The sequence below is a fragment of the Nannobrachium achirus genome (assembly GCF_963921795.1).
Source record: "Nannobrachium achirus genome assembly, chromosome: 21".
NCBI lineage: Eukaryota > Metazoa > Chordata > Actinopteri > Myctophiformes > Myctophidae > Nannobrachium > Nannobrachium achirus.
The window spans coordinates 312,501-334,750 of NC_137828.1; the positions used below are offsets into that span (position 1 = coordinate 312,501).

At 41.7% G+C, this 22,250-nt stretch overlaps 1 protein-coding gene across 1 annotated transcript in view; it reads left to right on the forward strand.

Annotated features, from left to right (window-relative positions):
• Positions 1 to 22,250, forward strand: part of LOC308307199 (5'-AMP-activated protein kinase subunit gamma-1-like) — a gene marked incomplete at both ends in the record, with an annotated part of 238,783 nt that overhangs the window by 4,346 nt on the left and 212,187 nt on the right. Inside the window, 8 exons of the mRNA XM_080752370.1 lie at positions 688 to 743; positions 830 to 848; positions 9,387 to 9,487; positions 13,586 to 13,667; positions 14,987 to 15,045; positions 15,717 to 15,762; positions 17,806 to 17,860; positions 21,944 to 22,070. Of these exons, the coding sequence (XP_080608496.1) occupies positions 688 to 743; positions 830 to 848; positions 9,387 to 9,487; positions 13,586 to 13,667; positions 14,987 to 15,045; positions 15,717 to 15,762; positions 17,806 to 17,860; positions 21,944 to 22,070 (545 nt within the window). The remainder of the gene's footprint in view (positions 1 to 687; positions 744 to 829; positions 849 to 9,386; positions 9,488 to 13,585; positions 13,668 to 14,986; positions 15,046 to 15,716; positions 15,763 to 17,805; positions 17,861 to 21,943; positions 22,071 to 22,250) is intronic.

Genomic DNA, 22,250 nt, shown 5'->3' on the forward strand with positions numbered 1-22,250 from the left:
ATAATATGTGTATAGTTATAGTCAGTGTATGTGTATATTATATAATATGTGTACAGTTATAGTCAGTGTATGTATATATTATATAATATGTGTACAGTTATAGTCAGTGTATGTATATATTATATAATATGTGTATAGCAATAGTAATGGAAAGAACAGTGCTTTGCACAGAGACAGGACTTGTCATTTTGGTCATTTTAAATATGATGATTTTGGAAGGCCTTTGACCTGAGCTCCATTCAACATGACATGGCTGTTTCATACCAAGGCTTTCATCTGATTAAATAAAACAACTGTAGGCCTAGATAATCTAGATAGGAACAGCTTTTATGACTTTTATTTAGAAGTTATGTTTTTATCTTTTAAATGTGAAAAGCAACGGAGCACTCACACACGCACGCACGCACACACGCATGCACGCACGCGCGTACACACACACACACACACACACACACACACACACACACACACACACACACACACACACACACACACACACACACACACACACACACACACACACACACACACACAGAGAGAGAGAGACAGAGACAGAGTGTCAGCATGCTGACAGCTGGTAATATGATACAGTGCGATGAGACCGTCTGTCTGTCTCTCCTCTCCTCTCCTCTCCTCTCCTCTCCTCTCCTCTCCTCTCCTCTCCTCTCCTCTCCTCTCCTCTCCCAGCCTCCAGTGTGTGTTCTCCTCCTCTCCTCTCCTCTCCTCATCAAGACGAGGTGCAGGCAAGGTTTCCATTGGAGGTCTACTCCAGTGAACCAATGAGAAGACAGCGTTCATACTCCTCTCCTCCCCTCCCCTCATCATTCAGCTCTCCTCTCAAAAAGGAGGTGAGTTTATTCCTCCTTTTAATTTTATGTATCAAATATATTTGATCACAACCATCTGATAGATAGATAGATAGATAGATAGATAGATAGATAGATGGATGGATGGATGGACGGACGGACGGACGGACGGACGGCAAGCAATTTGCTTAAAAACATTGACATCAACGGTCCAGTTCCCATGACAATATGTTCAAAATAAAACAACATAATGGCAAATAAACATTGCTTTCTATTAAATAACATTTGTACTAGTCTAGGTGTAATTTGGTTTAACAATCTACATATGAGCAGGTTCACACAAAGACTGTCAATGTTTTATAACACTAAAATACATTCCCATTTTCTAGTTGTTTTCTAGTTGTTTTCTCCTGTACCCCCTGCAGTACCCCTGCGTACCCCATGTGAAAAACACTGCTCTAAACAATATGATAAATATCATATTTATCACAATGTTTGATATCTACATTCATACATTTGAACCTGCATGAGCTTTCTAACCCTAACACTAACCCTAACCCTAACCCTAACCCTAACACTAACACTAACCCTAACCCTAACCCTAACCCTAACCCTAACCCTAACACTAACCCTAACCCTACCGTACTGTTTACTGTAATAACTATAGTATATAATAACTATGAGTTAACCCTAACCCTAACACTAACCCTAACACTAACACTAACCCTAACCCTACCGTACTGTTTACTGTAATAACTACAGTACATAATAACTATGAGTTAACCCTAACCCTAACCCTAACACTAACACTAACCCTACCGTACTGTTTACTGTAATAACTACAGTATATAATAACTATGAGTTAACCCTAACCCTAACCCTAACCCTAACACTAACCCTAACCCTACCGTACTGTTTACTGTAATAACTACAGTATATAATAACTATGAGTTAACCCTAACCCTAACACTAACACTAACACTAACACTAACCCTAACCCTAACCCTAACCCTAACCCTACCGTACTGTTTACTGTAATAACTACAGTACATAATAACTATGAGTTAACCCTAACCCTAACCCTAACACTAACCCTAACCCTAACCCTAACACTAACCCTAACCCTAACCCTACCGTACTGTTTACTGTAATAACTACAGTATATAATAACTATGAGTTAACCCTAACCCTAACACTAACACTAACACTAACCCAAACACTAACCCTAACCCTAACCCCATAAGCAGTGTTGAGGAAGATAAAGTTACATGTAACTGAGTTGATATCTACATTCATACATTTGAACCTGCATGAGCTTTCTAACCCTAACCCTAACCCTAACACTAACACTAACCCTAACACTAACCCTAACCCTAACACTAACCCAAACACTAACCCTAACCCTAACCCATAAGCAGTGTTGGGGAAGATAAAGTTACATGTAACTGAGTTGCTGTAACTTGCTGGTAGCCTAACTGAGCTACTTTCGTATGTGTAACAAGTAGCTGAGCTATAGTTTTGGGTAATTTTTGTCTCAAGTTACAAGTTACAAATGTCATGACTCATGTACAGTATCCTCAACAGATCCTATATTTTGGGAGGAATTGTATTTTAGGAACACAGATGTTTACAAAATAAATGTCAACCTTTGTTAAATAAAAGTATAAACTCAGTTGAGAGGGAAAGGCGTAATTTATTTTTTACAGTAAAGTTAAGTTATAGTTTTACAGTTACGATCAAATGTCATGTGTTGAGTTAATATGCATAGAGATGTGATGTGATTAAAGATCAAATTAAATGTCATGTGTTGAGTTAATATGAATAGAGATGTGATTTGATAAGATCAAATTAAATGTCATGTGTTGAGTTAATATGCATAGAGATGTGATTTGATTAAAGATCAAATTAAATGTCATGTGTTGAGTTAATATGCATAGAGATGTGATGTGATTAAAGATCAAATTAAATGTCATGTGTTGAGTTAATATGAATAGAGATGTGATGTGATTAAAGATCAAATTAAATGTCATGTGTTGAGTTAATATGCATAGAGATGTGATGTGATTAAAGATCAAATTAAATGTCATGTGTTGAGTTAATATGAATAGAGATGTGATTTGATAAGATCAAATTAAATGTCATGTGTTGAGTTAATATGAATAGAGATGTGATTTGATAAGATCAAATTAAATGTCATGACTCATCTAACATTATCCTCAACATATCCTCTTTTTTCACCCCTTTTTAAACTTTATTTTAGGAACACAGATGTTATTAAAGAAAAGTATGAATATTTCTGCTGCATGTGACTTTTTTATAGGATATTATATTTTGTTACACCAAATGTTAGTGGTGGAAAAAGTACTCATGTTCTTTACTTAAGTAAAAGTATCAATACTGCAATATGGAAATATTCTGTTACAAGTAATAGTCTGGAATAAAACAAAACTACTTGAGTAAAAGTACAAAAGTACTGGTATCAAAATGTATTTAAAGCACCAAAAGGGTTAGTACAATACAGTTTGAAAATAGCAGATCTACAAGCTTGTTATCATATTTGTAAATAGCCAAGGTATAAAATAGGGCTAAAGTGGTTAATGTATGTTTTATAATTGCGACCGTAGGTCGCAGTTACTTGCACTCCTATACTATCCAAACCTCCACCGGCTGTCAGTCCGTCCTTCCGTCCTTCCGTCCCTCCGTCAGTCAGTCTGTCACACGTGTCACACGTCACACTTTTGCCCTGCTCATATCTCCGCAACCGTTGCCTCGATCCATGCCAGATTTTGCACACACACTCCTTACCTGCCAAACTACAACCTTCAAGGACCCCCGGAGCTCCAGGGACCCCCAGGTGTAAAAAATGACCAAATGTGCAAAAATGACCAAATGACCACCCCAACGGGGCTGCTCATGGGGAATTCCCGGGGACCACCGACTCCTAGTGCTCCAGAACGGATGCAAAAGTGGTGACGCCCCCAGTGGAGGACCCCCTCCACTGCAGCTCACATAAAATGCTGTAACTCGGGCTAGGAGCGTCCGGGAGAGCCGGGGCCGGTACCTATTCTTCCGCCAAGGTGGCGCGGAGACCCCACCCCTCATTTCTCACATGGCCCTCTTCTAGCGCCACCATGAGGCCGATTCTTGCAAAACACAGTTTTGGACACTGCTCCTACAATCTTTGCCCTAAAATCATGCAAATCGGTACACAGTATGTTTACACTCATCTCATCAACATGGATCTGTCCCATTTAGCGCCACCTGCAGGCCGATCTTTTAAAACACATTTTTAGACACTGCTCCTACCGATTTTCCCCTAAAATCACACAAATTGCACAGTATCTCTACAGTCATGTAATCAAAACGCATCTGTCCCATCTAACGCCACCATCCGGAAGATTTTGGAAAAACACATTTTTGCCCTATTTGTGGAGATTATCTCCCGATTAGGGAGTCTTACTGGTATTATTATATCTGCACAGTAACTAGTAACTATAACGTTTTCAAATAAATGTAGTGGAGTAAAAGTACAATACTTGGATCTTGGATAGAAGTAAAAGTACTGAATGTTGGAAATACTCAAGTAAAGTAAAAATACCTCAGAATTGTAATTGTGTAACCTGTGTAACTTGAAGCTTTACAAGCTTGATCAAGCTACTGCCATGGTGAGTTACTTGTAACTGTTTCAAAGTATCTTCCCCAACAGACTGTCATAACATGAGCTGCTCAACAGACACACAGAGATGTGCAGGTGTCTCCCTCTTGTGGACAACAGCTGTAACTGCACAAATTCACATGCAAAGCAACGCTCTCACTCGTCTCTTCTTATTGTTTTAGTTTGATTTTCTTTCATGAAAATCACGAAATGAAATAAAACTAATCATACTTTTATAAATCTACTGATGAGTTGAAAGATTTAAAAAAAATCAGATATTAATGTGTTCATAAATAAATAAATACATCAATAAATAAACCAAAATACCTGCAGAGAGCTTTTATTTTGAAGGTCTTCAGAGGAAGTGCTGTGTGTGTGTGTGTGTGTGTGTGTGTATGTGTGTGTGTTTGTGTGTGTGTGTGTGTGTGTGTGTGTGTGTGTGTGTGTGTGTGTGTGTGTGTGTGTGTGTGTGTGTGTGTGTGTGTGTGTGTGTGTGTGTGTGTGTGTGTGGTGCACGCTGACGCTGAGTGAACCGTCCGTCCGTTTGCACCGATTGCAAATGACGTGCGCTCATCCACACACGCACTGCTGCGCTCATGCACGCGCGCATGCACGGCACGCGCACAGCCACGCACTGCTGGACTATTTACACCCAGAGAAGAGGAGCGCGTACATGCATGCGCGCAGCATCGTTCGGTAAGACAGAGAGAACGGTGTGTGTGTGTGTGTGTGTGTGTGTGTGTGTGTGTGTGTGTGTGTGTGTGTGTGTGTGTGTGACTGGGCTGCAGAACATCAAGGTGATTTAATGACGACATAATATTTTATAACATCGAGAATCGATCGATTTTCGCCTGATGTGTTCTTCATGGTTTGTGTTTGTGTGGTCTTGGAAATCTGATGTTTTCATGATGATGACGTGCGTTGCGTCATCCCACCGGCAGGGCATCGATCAGATGATGATGTTATCGTCGGTTGATCGATCAATAATACTGTAGCCTACTGTCTGTATGTTGGATTATAATATTGATTAATAGGCCTAATCGATTATTATCGATTATATCGGAGTCTGTCTTTTTGTTGGACTGAAGGTGAGATCTGATCCTGAACATCTTTCTGTGTGTGTGTGTGTGTGTGTGTGTGTGTGTGTGTGTGTGTGTGTGTGTGTATGTGCGCGCGCGTGCAGGTGCACTGTGTATCAGGCAGGATGATTGACAGGCAAGAAATTACCAATGAAGACCAGAGTGACGGTAAGAATGATGATGATCAATATATCTATTAATATCATTAATTGATGTAATATTTATGCATGAATATTCATGACCAGACAATGTCGAAGTTGACGAATAAAGGACAGCTTTGTTTTGTTTTTTTACAACAAGGGTTCATATTTTAGATTGTAATCAGAGAAAAGAAAAGATGAGTGTTAAAATGTTTTCATTTACTGCTTTCTATTGTTTTAGACTGTCATGCATGCAAGTGTCTAAATTTAGACACAATAAGATTTCTGTATTACTATTTACAGTAACACTGTTTACAGTAACACTGTTTACAGTAACACTACTAGCTCACAGTGGTGGAAAAAGTACTCACATATTTTACTTAAGTAAAAGTAAAAATACTACAATAATACAATCTTCTACTGGCATGAAACCGCTTCACTCTCGTTGAAATGCATTGGCGGAACGCGGATTCCACTCTCATAGGTACTTTGGTGTGAGGGCAGCCTTACAAGTAAAAGTCTGCAATTCAAAATGTACTTGAGTAAAAGTACGAAAGTGTTGGCATCAAAATGTACTTTAAGTACCAGAAGTACAAAATGTTTGAAAATAGCAGATCTACAAGCTCTGTGACGCGTTGTGAGCTTGTAGATCGGCTTTCAATGCTGTCAATAGATTTTCAAACAGCCTAGGTATTAAAATAGGGCTAAAGTGGTTTATGTTTTATAATATTATAATTTGTCAGCAAAGTAACTAGTAGGCCTAACTAATGTTTTCAAATAAGTGTAGTGGTGTTAAAAGTACAATATTTTGAGATGTACTGGAGTTGAAGTAAAAATATTGGAAATTGGAAATTAAAGTACAAATACCTAAAGATTGTACTTAAGTACATTACTTAAGTAATTGTACTTAATTACTTTACATCACTGACTTGCTCTCATAAGTCACATCTGCCCATGAAAGATTGTGGTGCATCTTGGGAATGGACTTATTGTGTCTAAAAAGACATATTTAGCCACTTGTACGCATGGCCCCACCCACTGAATTAAAATGGCTAAAACAATAGAAAGCAGTAAATGAAAACTTTTTAACACTCATCTTTTCTTTTCTCTACAATCTAAAATATGAACCCTTGTTGTAAAAAAACAAACAAAAACAAAGCCGTACTTTAATTTCCAGGTAAAATAAAGTAAAAATATAGGATCAATGCTTTCCCAGTTTGAATGGGTTAATTAATTATTTCCTAATCAAAATATTATGACAAAGACATTTCTGACATATTTAATCATTTAAATTGGAGAAAAAAAAATCCAAGAAAATATTGATATAAATTATTTTATTCCTGGAAGCTACTGGTGAATCTTGATCATAAAACCTTTGATTCTGTGTCAGATAATATTTAAATATGTTATATTATATACTATATTTAATAAAGCAAGTGCCGCGCTGTGAGCTTGTAGAACTGCTAGTTTTGAAACGTGCAAATTTGTGCAAATCTTTGAATATATCCTGCATGTATTTTTAAAGCGAACATTTGTAACCAAAATGTTGCTTCCCTGGAACTAAATATTTTGAGACGGGGTTGGCGGCCATGCATATAATTCTAGGGGGTCCTTGACATGAAAAGGTTTGAGAACCACTGACACAGAAACATGCGTTTTTCAAAAACCTTAGAAGGATTTAGGCCAGGGGTCTTCAACGTTTTCAGGCCAAGGACCCCATAGCTGAGAGAGAGATGAAGTAGGGACCCCTTAGCTGAGAGAGAGATGAAGCAGGGACCCCATAGCTGAGAGAGAGATGAAGTAGGGACCCCTTAGCTGAGAGAGAGATGAAGCAGGGACCCCTTAGATGAGAGAGAGATGAAGCAGGGACCCCTTAGCTGAGAGAGAGATGAAGCAGGGACCCCTTAGCTGAGAGAGAGATGAAGCAGGGACCCCCACAACCTGTTCATAGATTCCATATAGTTTCATTGTTTCACAGCACAATTATCAGTGTATTTTGGATTCATGTCAATTTGTGTTTTCAGATATTTAACCACTTGAACTGTCAATACTTAAAGGGGCACTCCACCACTTTTCAACCTATGTTCATATAATTGGTCCTCACTCAAAAATAGCTTTTCTTTCTTTTTTTTCTTCTTTTTTTTCCTCAGAGGAGGGCTGTGGGCAGGTCAGAAACCCATCGTCTTGTGACATCATCGATTACCAATCCAGCTTATAGAAACTGCAGGCTTTCTATTCCTGAAAAGTTGCAATTTTAAAGTGGAAGCCATTGTTCTCGCAATAATAAAAATCTAAATGTTTTTTTCAAAAATATTGATTACATTTTTTGGGGGAAAATGATGATGTCACAAGACGATGGATTCTGAACTTCCCACAGCTCTCCTAGGAGACTTGGACTGAGTAGGACCTATTATATGAAGACAGGTTGAAAAGTGGTGAACTACTCCTTTAATAAACTTGACCTTTCACTCTGTACTTAGTCTGCTCTTTTTCCCCTCTACACCAAACCTCTTTGCCTAAAATAGCAGATCTACAAGCTCACAACGCATCGCAGTGCGAGGCGTTGTGAGCTTGTAGATCTGCTATTTTTGGCTAAAGTTCTCAGAATATGGATGTTAGGGTTCAAGTGGTTAAAAAAAGGTTTATATTTGATTTGAAGGACCCCCTGTAGTAACATGCCCCAACCTTTTCCACCACTGTAACATGCCCCAACCTTGGGGCATGCATGCAAATCAAAATCGTTAAAATCACAAAAATTACAGAAAGATGTAAATGAAAACATTTTAACATCATCTTTTCTTTTCTCTAATTACAATCTAAAATATGAAGTTGTCCGTGAGTGTTTGTGTATATAGTAGCTAATGTCTTAATTTGCACGCGTCACACTTTTGCCTTACTCATATCTCTGGCACCGTTGGCCCGATCCATGCCAAACCTTGCACACACACTCCTTTGATGGCAAACCACAACCTCCACCCCTCATTTCTCACATTTTTGGGCACTGCTCCTACAGAAATTGCCCTAAAATCACACAAAGTGGTACACAGTATCTCTACAGTCATGTCATCAACATGGATCTGTCCCATTTCCCATATTCCCTCCTGATTGGCTACCATTGCCTTCTAAAGTTTGTGTATGCGACCTGACGGTCGCTTATCTCCCGATTTGGGAGTCTTACTGGTGTAAATAAGTGGGTGATTTAATACATTTAAATAAAATAGTTATTTAATAAAACAGTTATTTAAAGTGGTGTAAATAAGTGGGTGATTCATTACATGGTGTAAAGTAGTGCAGGGAAGAGCAACCACTCAGAGAACAACTGCGCTGCCTCTGATTTGGCCAGTGGGAGCTCAGCTGCAACCCGTTCTATCTAGCTCTAGATAGAAGCCTTCGGCCGAAACACGGTAGCGTTACAGAATAAAATGGAACGCAACATCTGAGCCTGTCTTGCGTCTTCATTTTGGTGCTGCTTTTTCCACTACTGAGGATCCTGGAGTTTACACTAATAGTACTTTGTCTTTATTTCCATACATCTTTCTTTCTTTCCAGTTAAACTTTATTTTGTAAACTCTCCCTGCAGCTCCAGAGCAGAGGGACAGATCTCTCTCTCTCTGTGTGTGTAATGTATTGTCTATGTCTCTCTCTCTCTCTCTCTCTCTCTCTCTCTCTCTCTCTGTAATGTATTGTCTATGTCTCTCTCCCACAGAGCAGAGAGACAGATCCTACACGCTCTTCATGAAGGCTCACAGATGTTATGACATCATACCGACGTCCTCCAAACTGGTGGTGTTTGATACCAGCCTGCAGGTCTGTGTGTGTGTGTGTGTGTGTGTGTGTGTGTGTGTGTGTGTGTGTGTGTGTGTGTCTAAAGGTTCGTACACACAGAGGGCGAATTGGCGAATAGCGAATTAGCGTATAATTCGCCTTTTTTTTAAAACCTTATAAAGTCAATGGAAGCATCCACACCAAACGCGAATTTCGAAAAAGCGAAAAGGCGTCTGTTTTTTATTCGCCCTTGTGTCGAATTTAGCGAACGTTCAAAGGCGAATTCCTCTCTCTCTCTGTATCAAAGTAAGCTCACTCTACCCTATTTCAAGAGAGAGAGAGAGAGAATGGTGGAGGGACCTTCACGTTGCATTGAGGCCGAGGGGAACGGTGTTTTTCTCCTTTTCCGTGTCTCTCTCTGTGTGGCAGCGTGGCTGCTTGTTACAAGCAGCTTGTAAAAACTACTCGAATGTATTACTGGTAAAAGCATATGGTATGTTTTAGGCTAATTTATAACTGCAAAAAGACTAATGTTTTAAAATAAATCGCTGGGTATTAAATACAAAAGGATCCGAAGTGTAGTGGAGTAGAAGGAAAGTAGGCTACTGGAAATTGGACTCATCTACAAGTACAGGCTACTCAAGTAAATGTAGGCTACTTTTAGTTACTTTACACTGACTTTCTTTTTTTACAGACCGAAACCCGTGACATGTTGTCCCGAAATCCTTTTATTTCCGAGAGACCCGATCATTTAATCATTATTAAAACCCTCTTTCATGTAACTCACTGCAGCCGTGCAGCGTGCGCTATTAACTGATTGACAGGCAGAAGAAGGCTACCAAGGAATCTATAATATTAAGATCGAAACAAAAGCCAGAGATTAAAAGGAATACTTTTAGGCTATTTTCTAACTAAAGAGAGGTAAGTCATGGTTTAACTTGTATGCGGTCGCGGCTGCTTTCTCATCATCCTGGCAGCAGGCTACGCATCACGCATGCATTACGCACGCACCAATTGATCTTTTCCCCCTGCTGTTAAACTGATCCTAGACCAGCATTATCATCTCACTGTTACACAGCCATTCATCTCGCTGCCTCACGGCTAACAGATCATGATCCTAGGTCAGGCCAGCCTAAACACAGCACACACGGAACTCCAGTAGTTCGTTCCTTATAGCGCACGCCAGCGCGCACACACACATTGATTGATTGCTTTACAGTTTGCATAAAAAGTAGAAAGGGTAACAGGTTCATTTCGGCGACTCTACTGGTATTCGTAGAAAGTACACACACAGTACGGGTCCTCTAGGGTCCTCTCGGGTAATACACATAATGATTGACAGCCCCGTATTCCGAGGGTGATGCGGCCATTCCGACCCGGCTATGATAAAACACTGACCGACCCTGTCTACTCTGCCCCCGGCCGGAGCTGAGGGGAGGGGGAACGGAGAACGCGTGTTGTCACTTGTCTCTTCTGTTCTTTTTCTTATTTAATAGGCTAACAGCCACGGCCAGGTCTCATCATCACTTGAGGATGTAGTTTCCATTGTTTTATTTGTTTCCCTGTCTCCGTCCGTTCTCCTCTCTCCTCTCTCTCCTTTCTTCTCCTTTCTCCTGTGGCTATGCAGGCAGATATCGCCCCCTCGTTTTTAGGCGAATTAAGCGAATATTATACGCATATTCGCGTCGCTTTTTGGTGTGTATGGAAAAGGGCGAATGGCGAATTCTTCGCCTTTTTGGTTCGCTTATTCACGTCGCTTTCGCTAATTCGCCGGTGTGGACAGAGCATTAAGGCGCTTTCAGACAGACTCTGTGAAATAGCCTACACATAAAAGCACGCATCCCATTCATGTCCAATGGCAGTGTGATGCGTGACAGTCCATCTAGTAGGATACGGCAAAGTTGTCACTGATGTGCCGTATCTGAAGGACTGACCAGTGTAACGGAGGTGATCCGAACCTCCCCACCCGGGTTCGTACCCGGGTCTCCCACGCGAAAATCCAATATCTTAACCACTAGACCAAAGAGACATCTCTTTGGTCCGGGGGAGATACTAGACTTTTGAGGCTTCAAGGCTGGGGCTGCGACTCTCTCCGTCACACTAGGACAGATCTGATTTGAATAAAGTTCATCTCAACCGACGTTATTCTTATCTTATCCATCTGTGAGCTCCGTGCAGCCAATGAAAGCACAGCTGCTGTGTGTGTAGGCGTGTCTGTGGGGAATGACAGCCAATGAAAGCACAGCTGCTGTGTGTGTAGGCGTGTCTGTGGGGAATGACAGGAAGTGATCCAACAGACCCTTGATCCAATGGGAATGCAGCCTTCTCTAAGCCCCGCCCATGTTATAGTTACTGCTTTTTACCCATCTATACAATAATTTTGCGAATGTCTGTCTGAGTGAGTGAGTGAGTGAGTGTCTGTCACAGCGTTTCTCCTCAGTGGCTGGAGCAATTGATCTGAAATCGCATCACCATTAGCATATGAACACACCTGACATAACTGTGAAGCCTGTTTGTCACTTTCACAAATCGTATGCTGTATATTAGCATTTTTATGCTGTATCTATATCTATTTAGCCTACAGTACCTTTTGTGAAGGGAGGGGCGCTGTTGTTCAGGCCATGCACAATAGGCGGGCGGGCGGGCGGGCGGGGGGGGGGGGGGGGGGTTCTGGCCCTGTTACAGATGTTGTCAAAAAATCATGCAGATCGGTACACAGTATCTCTGTAGCCGTTAAATGGAACGGGTATTTCTTACATTGATGCTCCTACATATTAGCATGCAAGCACCAGTTAAAGTTACTTTCCATCCCTCATATACTGTGTGCACAGTGCACATCCCATAACCCACACACTGCACATCATTTCGGAGCTCATATCTTTGAACGGGTAAGGGCTAGTATAAATAATCCATCATTTCACCCATAGACATGCATGTTATATGACTGCTTTTACCCATATAAATAATCCATCATTTCACCCATAGACATGCATGTTATATGACTGCTTTTACCCATATAAATAATCCATCATTTCACCCATAGACATGCATGTTATATGACTGCTTTTACCCATATAAATAATCCATCATTTCGCCCATAGACATGCATGTTATATGACTGCTTTTACCCATATAAATAATCCATCATTTCACCCATAGACATGCATGTTATATGACTGCTTTTACCCATATAAATAATCCATCATTTCACCCATAGACATGCATGTTATATGACTGCTTTTACCCATATAAATAATCCATCAGTTCACCCATAGACATGCATGTTATATGACTGTTTTTTACCCATATAAATAATCCATCATTTCACCCATAGACATGCATGTTATATGACTGCTTTTACCCATATAAATAATCCATCATTTCACCCATAGACATGCATGTTATATGACTGCTTTTACCCATATAAACAATCCATCATTTCACCCATAGACATGCATGTTACATGACTGCTTTTACCCATATAAATAATCCATCAGTTCACCCATAGACATGCATGTTATATGACTGTTTTTTACCCATATAAATAATACATCATTTCACCCATAGACATGCATGTTATATGACTGCTTTTACCCATATAAATAATCCATCATTTCACCCATAGACATGCATGTTATATGACTGCTTTTACCCATATAAATAATCCATCATTTCACCCATAGACATGCATGTTATATGACTGCTTTTTACCAACATAAATAATCCATCATCCAGCGACATGCGCTGTGCGTTGCATAAAAACAGAAGTGGCAGAAGTGCTGCGATTAAGGGAAGTTACATCATGCAGTGCAGTCTGTTTACATCCCCCAGCCAAACAAACCTAAACAGATTGTAGCTCTTAACTCACTCTTAATATGTGTAACGTTGTCAGAATCCATGTTTATGTTTGGATATTGTTTATTACGAGCTCAACTGAATGGTCAGGAGAAGTAGAACAGTTTTTTTCCCCTGGTGCCAAACCATACTCTAGGCTTTAAAGTGGTTGTAATAATATTAATAATAATCATTAATTAGTGTGTTTAATCATGAATTAATGTGTTTAATCATTAATTAATGTGTTGCAGGTAAACAAGGCGTTCTTTATAATATTAATAATAATCATTAATTAATGTGTTCCAGGTGAACAAGGCGTTCTTTGCTCTGGTCGCTAACGGAGTCAGAGCAGCTCCTCTCTGGGAAAACAACAAGCAGAGCTTTGTAGGTAAGACTGTGTGTGTGTGTGTGTGTGTGTGTGTGTGTGTGTGTGTGTGTGTGTGTGTGTGTGTGTGTGTGTGTGTGTGTGAGAGAGAGGGAGAGTCCAAGGTCATCAGGGTTTGGGGTCTCTCAACATCACACCCCTCACTCAGGTGACCCAGCCTGGGTTGATCAAGTCCTGACTTCCCGTCCCAGTAGCTCCTGTACCAACGATCAGTCCTATTAGGTCCTAATCATCCCTAATTCTCTGCTCCTGTACCAACGATCAGTCCTATTAGGTCCTAATAATCCCTAATTCCCTGCTCCTGTACCAACGATCAGTCCTATTAGGTCCTAATAAAGCAATAAGCCACAAGAGGCGAGTGGTTACCGGGGGAGTATACACCGGCTGAGAGGCGTTGGGAAACACGAGGCGCAGCCGAGTGTTTCCGACCCTCTCAGCCGGTGTATACTCCCCCGGTAACCACAAGCCTCGCGTGGCTTATTGCTTTTCTAAAATGGTCACAATATTGCAACATGAAAATCATAGCATTGCATCATTTAAAGAAAGAAGTACACTTCTCCGCCACCAGGAAGAGACATTTCCTTGCGTTTACCAGCCACATACAGGAAAGGGACTTACGGGAGCCAGTGTGTGTTTACAAAGTCACGTCATTCTTTTTGCCAAAAAAATAGGGAAACAACACTTATGTTAAATCAGTCTCATGTTAAGAAGTTAAGAACCATATTCAATCCATAGACGTGTTTATTTTCATCCAGATTTAGCTGCTATGTGGGTGAACGTCACATCAAAACGCTAGCATAGCAACCTAAGCTAAACAGCCGAGTGGTGCCTGGAGAATAGAGGGCGCTTGTTGCCTTTACAAGCCCCGCCCGGAGCCATTCAGTCACTGTCCTATGCGTGCGGGCGGTGCTTAGAAGCACCCGCACGGCAGGATTTGAGAGGAAATCAAACGCTTGCTTCTCTAGTTCAGCCTAACGGCACAGTGGAAAGAAATAACGCACCTGGCTTTGATATAAAAGGTTTCAAGGTATGGGTTACAGTCTCAGGTATACCATGGCAACCAGCCAATCAGAATCAAGGAATGGAACTAGCCGTTTTAGAATGATCCCTAATTCCCTAATAATTAGGGAAAGACAGGACCATTCACTCCAGGATCTGTGGGTTGACTCCTGTCCTGGTTTTACTACCTGTACTGTTAATAATCATATACATGAAGTAATCAATCAATGTCTCTCTGTCTCTCTCTCTCTCTCTCTCTCTCTCTTCTCTCTCTCTCTCTCTCTCTCTCTCTCTCTCTCTCTCTCTCTCTCTCTCTCTCTCAGGAATGTTGACCATCACAGACTTCATCAACATCTTGACCAGAAACTACAAGTCACCCATGGTAACACACACACACACACACACACACACACACACACACACACACACACACACACGCTAGTGATGTGAGGGCTTGTCAGCCCGCAGGGAGGGTTGAGTTGGGTGAAGAAATGTACTCTTTATTGGCAGGGCAGGTTGAGGCGGTCCCGACTCCCGTCCAAATAATGTATAATAATGAGCAGCAAGCATCCCGCCAGCCAAGCGGTCTCCAGCGTCCCTTGAAAGTCAAGAGACGCTGGCTGGTTTGTCATTCTAATTCAGTCAATTGTAATTCCTCTAAGAAGACGGAAGAGGAAGTGCTTCTGCTTGTTGTTATTGGCTACTTGCTGCAGCTCAGATGTAAACAGAAATCACGTGTGGATTTTACACAAGCTTTTGACTAAACTAAAGTTTATGATATGAAAACAATGCTCCTGTGACTTAAACAAGGTAGAAACTTTGAAAGTTTGTTAAACTTGTTGAAACTCTGCAGCAGATTAGCTAAGCATGGATTAATTGTTTAGTATGTGAACAGTCACAGCTTGACCGTATCTCTGTCTGTGTGTGTGTCTGTGTGTGTGTGTGTGTGTGTGTGTGTGTGTGTGTGTGTGTGTGTGTGTGTGTGCGTGTGCGTGTGCGTGTGCGTGTGCGTGTGCGTGTGCGTGTGTGTGTGTGTGTGTGTGTGTCTGTCAGGTCCAGATCTATGAGTTGGAGGAGCATAAAATTGAGACTTGGAGAGGTGAGACTTATTATTATTATTGTTCCAGGGACCCCCATCTCATAGTGTATTGTTCCAGGGACCCCCATCTCATAGTGTATTGTTCCAGGGACCCCCATCTCATAGTGTGTTGTTCCAGGGACCCCCATCTCATAGTGTGTTATTCCAGGGACCCCCATCTCATAGTGTGTTGTTCCAGGGACCCCCATCTCATAGTATGTTCTTCCAGGGACCCCCATCTCATAGTGTATTGTTCCAGGGACCCCCATCTCATACTGTGTTGTTCCAGGGACCCCCATCTCATAGTGTATTGTTCCAGGGACCCTCATCTCATAGTGTGTTGTTCCAGGGACCCTCATCTCATAGTGTATTGTTCCAGGGACCCCCAGGGACCCCCATCTCTTAGTGTGTTATTCCAGGGACGCCCATCTCATAGTGTATTGTTCCAGGGACCCCCAGGGACCCCCATCTCATAGTGTATTGTTCCAGGGACCCCCAGGGACCCCCATCTCTTAGTGTGTTATTCCAGGGACCCCCATCTCATAGTGTATTGTTCCAGGGACCCCCATCTCATAGTTTGTTGTTCCAGGGACCCCCATCTCATAGTGTATTGTTCCAGGGACCCCCAGGGACCCCCATCTCTTAGTGTGTTATTCCAGGGACCCCCATCTCATAGTGTATTGTTCCAGGGACCCCCATCTCATAGTGTGTTATTCCAGGGACCCCCATCTCATAGTGTATTGTTCCAGGGACCCCCATCTCATAGTGTATTGTTCCAGGGACCCCCAGGGACCCCCATCTCATAGTGTATTGTTCCAGGGACCCCCAGGGACCCCCATCTCATAGTGTATTGTTCCAGGGACCCCCAGGGACCCCCATCTCTTAGTGTGTTATTCCAGGGACCCCCATCTCATAGTGTATTGTTCCAGGGACCCCCAGGGACCCCCATCTCATAGTGTATTGTTCCAGGGACCCCCAGGGACCCCATCTCATAGTGCAGGGGTCTTCAACAGGGGGTCCGCGACCCCTAGGGGGTCCGCGGAGGTACTGCAGGGGGTCCGCGAAATTATTGCTTAAAAAAAAAAAAAAACTTTTCAAAAAAAAAAAAACTTTTCAAAGGCCTTTTTACACATTTATGTAAAAAAAAAAATCATGATTCTATCCATTTTGAATAGCTTGAATACATGATTACTATGCAATTGACAGATTGTTGATATTATTGACATTTGTTCTCAGTTAATAAGTAGTATGTTTAGAAATGGTAGTGGTACGGCCCACCCTGCTCGCTGTAACTTGTACTTGTTTAAAATAAAAAATATGTCGTAGCCCCGACCCCCCCACCCTACGAGGTGGTAGGGGGTCCCTGCTCCATCTCCCCATCAGTTTGGGGGTCCCCGGCCTGAAAACGTTGAAGACCCCTGTCATAGTGTATTGTTCCAGGGACCCCCAGGGACCCCCATCTCTTAGTGTGTTATTCCAGGAACCCCCATCTCATAGTGTATTGTTCCAGGGACCCCCATCTCATAGTCTGTTGTTCCAGGGACCCCCATCTCACAGTGTATTGTTCCAGGGACCCCCAGGGACCCCTATCTCATAGTGTATTGTTCCAGGGACCCCCATCTCATAGTGTGTTATTCCAGGGACCCCCATCTCATAGTGTGTTATTCCAGGGACCCCCATCTCATAGTGTGTTATTCCAGGGACCCCCATCTCATAGTGTATTGTTCCAGGGACCCCCATCTCATAGTGTATTGTTCCAGGGACCCCCATCTCATAGTGTGTTATTCCAGGGACCCCCATCTCATAGTGTATTGTTCCAGGGACCCCCATCTCATAGTGTATTGTTCCAGGGACCCCCATCTCATAGTGTATTGTTCCAGGGACCCCCATCGCATAGTGTATTGTTCCAGGGACCCCCAGGGACCCCCATCTCATAGTGTGATGTTCCAGGGACCCCCATCTCATAGTGTATTGTTCCAATGACCCCCAGAAGGAAAAGAAAATAGTTATAAATGTATGATTACTTCAATTCAATTCATTAAATTGTGATCAATGTTTTTTCAGAGCTCTACCTTCAAGAGACCTTCAAACCTCTGGTGCACATATCACCTGATGCCAGGTACTGTGTGTGTGTGTGTGTGTGTGTGTGTGTGTGTGTGTGTGTGTGTGTGTGTGTGCGTGTGCGTGCGTGCGTGCGTGCATGTGTGTGTATGTGTGTATCAGAGCATGTGAGCGGAGCGGAGCGGGCCGTTTTTGACGTGAGCGTGAGCGAGCGGCTTTTCAAATGTGTCTGAGCGGCTTTGGAGCGAGGAATTTCCTCCGCTCCGTTCCTCCGCTCCGCTCCAAGCCGACCCTATTGTGGCCGCGCACCGCATGTTTCCAACAAAACAGTGCCGTGTGCAGTAGTGGCAGTGCGTGCAGCCATGTCGCAGGAACGAGAAAGCACCGCGGAGAGGAGAACAGACAGAGAATTCCCTTCACGATTTCACTCAAGTGAAATGTATCTATAGGCTATCATCCACCCACGTAGGCTATGTTTATAATAAATAGCCTACCTTGTGTCAGTTAAGTTATATCACCAGCCAGTCAACGGATACGATTTGAAATGCAAGTGAGACTGATGATAAACACACGCCACGAGTCGCCTCCCTCTCTCGGTTGTGGAGATTAATCAACACCAACTGGATTTAATATTGCCCCTCTTATTAAAAAATACAATGCCTTAAGCTGGTTGCACACTGCTGCGTTTTTCGTTGCGAAATTCGTTTTTCAGGGCAAGGAGAGAGAGAGAGATAGAGAGAGCAAGGGACCGAGTGGTGCGCGAAACGGACGGCAGTGTGCAAACGTGACTGACATAACGTGAGGTTGATTTTTTTATTCACGCACTCCGAAATTCACCCCGATATTCGGCCCGAAAAACGCAGCAGTGTGCAACCACCTTTAGATGGTGTCTTTTATAACATTGAAGGCAGGTCTCCATCAAGCCGAGGCTCACTCACGTTACAGCAGGCGTTTGTGTTGGGAACACTTGTTGTGGCAAAGCAAAGGAGAAAGTGTTTTGGATATGGTAAACTACCTTTTTTTATTTTGGCTGCTGACTCTGATTGATGACCCTGAGCGGAGCGTGGAGCGAGAAATGCGAAAATCAAAGTGAGCGACGGAGCGGCGGGGAGCGGTGGCCGACCAGAGCGATGAGCGAGCGGGACAATTGCCCTCTGGAGCGCGGAGCGGCTTTCGTTGCCGCTCCACTCCGCTCCACTCCGCTCACATGCTCTGGTGTGTATTAGTGTGGGTGTATTCAGACCCACAGGTTTAAGTTAACATGAGTACAACTAAATGCATTTGGATTTCAATTAAAAAATAGCTGATCTACAAGCTCAAAATGTGTCGCAGTGTGGCACGTTATGAGCTTGTAGATTGGCTATTTTTGCTATGTTTGTGTGTCATAGAATGACGGAGAAGGACATTAATCTAGGAAAAAGGTAAAATACAGAGATAATACTGACTGTCTGAAGCAGCCCTGCTTAAAGGACCTACACCATGAATTTTCACTTTTTCTATTTTAAAACCTTTTTTTTGGGGTCCCACCTTCTATCCTCACAAAGTCCTATTTCTGACCGTTGTGTCTTTCTCCAGACCTGCCAACCTGTACGCATTTTGCGTATTGAGCACGCATTTTAGGTCTCTGTACGCAGGTACGCAAACTCCTCTAACGGCTACGCATTTTTGGTTCGGGGGATGGTAACCCATGGTAACACAACACATTCTGCGTTGTGTTGTGAGGCCAACATTTTTGCTCCATGCCGTGTAGTTCTCCCAGGCACCACAGAATGGTGTGTGAATGGGGTGCATGGCGCTGCGGAGCACTAGAACGGAAGCGATGCTCGTTTTGTCGGTAGAAGAAGAATTTAACCAAATGGCCGCGGACGGAGTTTGTTTTGTTTTGGTCATAGAGTTATAAGAAGAAGGTTTTGGTTTAGTTTCAGCATGCACACATCTCACAGCGACGCGTTATCGCTCGGATTTCACATAGCGGCGATATTAATCAGATTAATTTATAAAGAAGATACTACGGAGAATGGCCGTGGTGTGCTGCCAACGAGTCTTAACAGGTAGGCTAATAATAAACTTTTAAAACCCTCCTCTGAGGTGAATTCACATGTCATAGCAGCCACGAGGGTGAGAATTGGTGAAATCTCGTACTATGCCTAACCTAAACCTATCTTGCGACGCTGGTGAAACAAAACAACGAGCGGCTGCGGTCCGCCTGGAGCTGTTGTGTATGAAGCCTGTGTTGTAATTCGTCATACGACGGTGTTGCAGCGAGCAACCAGTCAAAACGTGTGACCCAGGGCTTAGTACAATGTGTATTGTCAAACACATTAACAGTGAACAAATTATTTATCACCTTTGAATATATGAAGACATTAATGGTCTATCAACAATGAGTAGCCTGCAGCCTATATGAATGAATATAAAGACTAGGCTGTATGTGACACAATGTAGGCCTATATATCATGGATGGAATAGAAACCTACATGAGTTGAATACCTTCAACTTCATGCAAATCATGCACAGACATATGGTTTTATTTAGGCTGCTCAATTAACAAAGACACAGGTTTATGTAAATAGCCTACAATGAAAAGCTATTTTGCAATTTGAATAACAGGATTATATTGATGTATGTTCATTCCTGAAGTCACTGGTGACTGTTTTGCGAGTCTATTGTTAACTAACTCTGAGCAAGTGCAGTTAGTATATTTTATTAAAGATTTGTCAACAATATTGCCAAAGCAACATTACTGTATTGCCTGGTAATACTAGCCTCCAGACCAAATGGCATTTTTATTTAAGAGGTTGTTCTAACATCTTGCCTCCTCCTATTAGTGTAAGTCAAGACATGCAATGTGCTACATTTCTGGTGTGAAATTTTGTTAACATAACTGTAAAGGTCCCACCCAAAAAGGTGCATGGAACCCCCCAAAATATACGCTGTTTTGTGCGGGAAAACAACAAAAATTGCACCGCGGGCGCTGCGGGCGCATGAGTACTCAAAAAAATTTGCCAGGGTTGGCAGGTCTGTTTCTCTGGTTTTGGGAAGACAGAGATGAAAAGCTTTCCGCGGGTTCTCAGAACAGTGCTGTTCTGAGAGTTGATCCGTGTGACGTCACACGGATTCCCGTTTTTTTTTTTTCAGTCAAAAAAAAACATTTTTTTCAAAACATTTTTTTTTTCAAAACATTTTTTTTTTCAAAACTTTTTTTTCAAAACATTTTTTTTTTTCAAAACATTTTTTTTTCAAAACATTTTTTTTTCAAAACATTTTTTTTTCAAAAAACTTTTTTTTCAAAAACTTTTTTTTTCAAAAACTTTTCTTTTTTTTCAAAAAACTTTTTTCAAAAACTTTTTTTCAAAAAACTTTTTTTTTCAAAAACTTTTTTTTTCAAAAAACTTTTTTTTTTCAAACTTTTTTTTTCAAAAAACTTTTTTTTTCAAAAACTTTTTTTTCAAAAAACTTTTTTTTCAAAAAACTTTTTTTTCAAAAAACTTTTCTTTTTTTTCAAAAAACTTTTCTTTTTTTTCAAAAAACTTCTTTTTTTTCTCAAACATTTTTTTTCAAAACTTTTTTTTTTTTTTTTACTTTTTTTTATACATAAATACAATGCAGGTGGGGTTGATTGTCTAATGTAGATTAACTTTCTGTAATGTCTGGTCTAGCAACGGTCGCCCTGTGTCATTTGACAGTAGGCCTATAACATACAACATAGGCCTACAGTAGGCTATAATCAGAGCTGCAACATTATCCTATTTTTGTATTGGCCCAATATTAACATTATTTGTTGTCAACGTGGGGTCCGGGGAGGAGTGAAGAGGAGGGGAGGGGGGAGGGGTGGAAAAACCCCACTAGATGCGATTGCGCCCCTGAGCAAACAGAGGCCGTTTTGGTATTGCAGCTGGAGAGCCTCATTATACTAGAGCTAGAACAAACAAAAAGAATGGTCAGAGTGTTTGTTGAGGGTTAAAATTTGTCTAAGACTCAATTTTAAGCATATATTTATACAAAAAATATAGTTTTAAAAGCATGGTGTAGGCCCTTTCAAGGTTACCTTATAAATAAACTGACCACTGTTTGTGTCTCTCTCTCTCTCTCTCTCTCTCTCTCTCTCTCTCTGTGCTGTGTGTGGGTGTCTCTCTCTCAGTATCTTTGAGGCGGTGAACTCATTGATCCAGAACCAGATCCATCGTCTCCCGGTCATCGATCCAGTCAGCGGGAACGCTCTCTACATACTGACTCATAAGAGGATCCTAAAGTTCCTACAGCTCTATGTAAGACCTTCATTTAACCCCTATAACCATAACTAACGCTCTGTACATACTGACTCATAAGAGGATATTAAAGTTCCTTCAGCTCTATGTGAGAACCTTAACCTTATACCCTAACCCTAACCCTAACACTCTCTACATACTGACCCATAAGAGGATATTAAAGTTCCTACAGCTCTATGT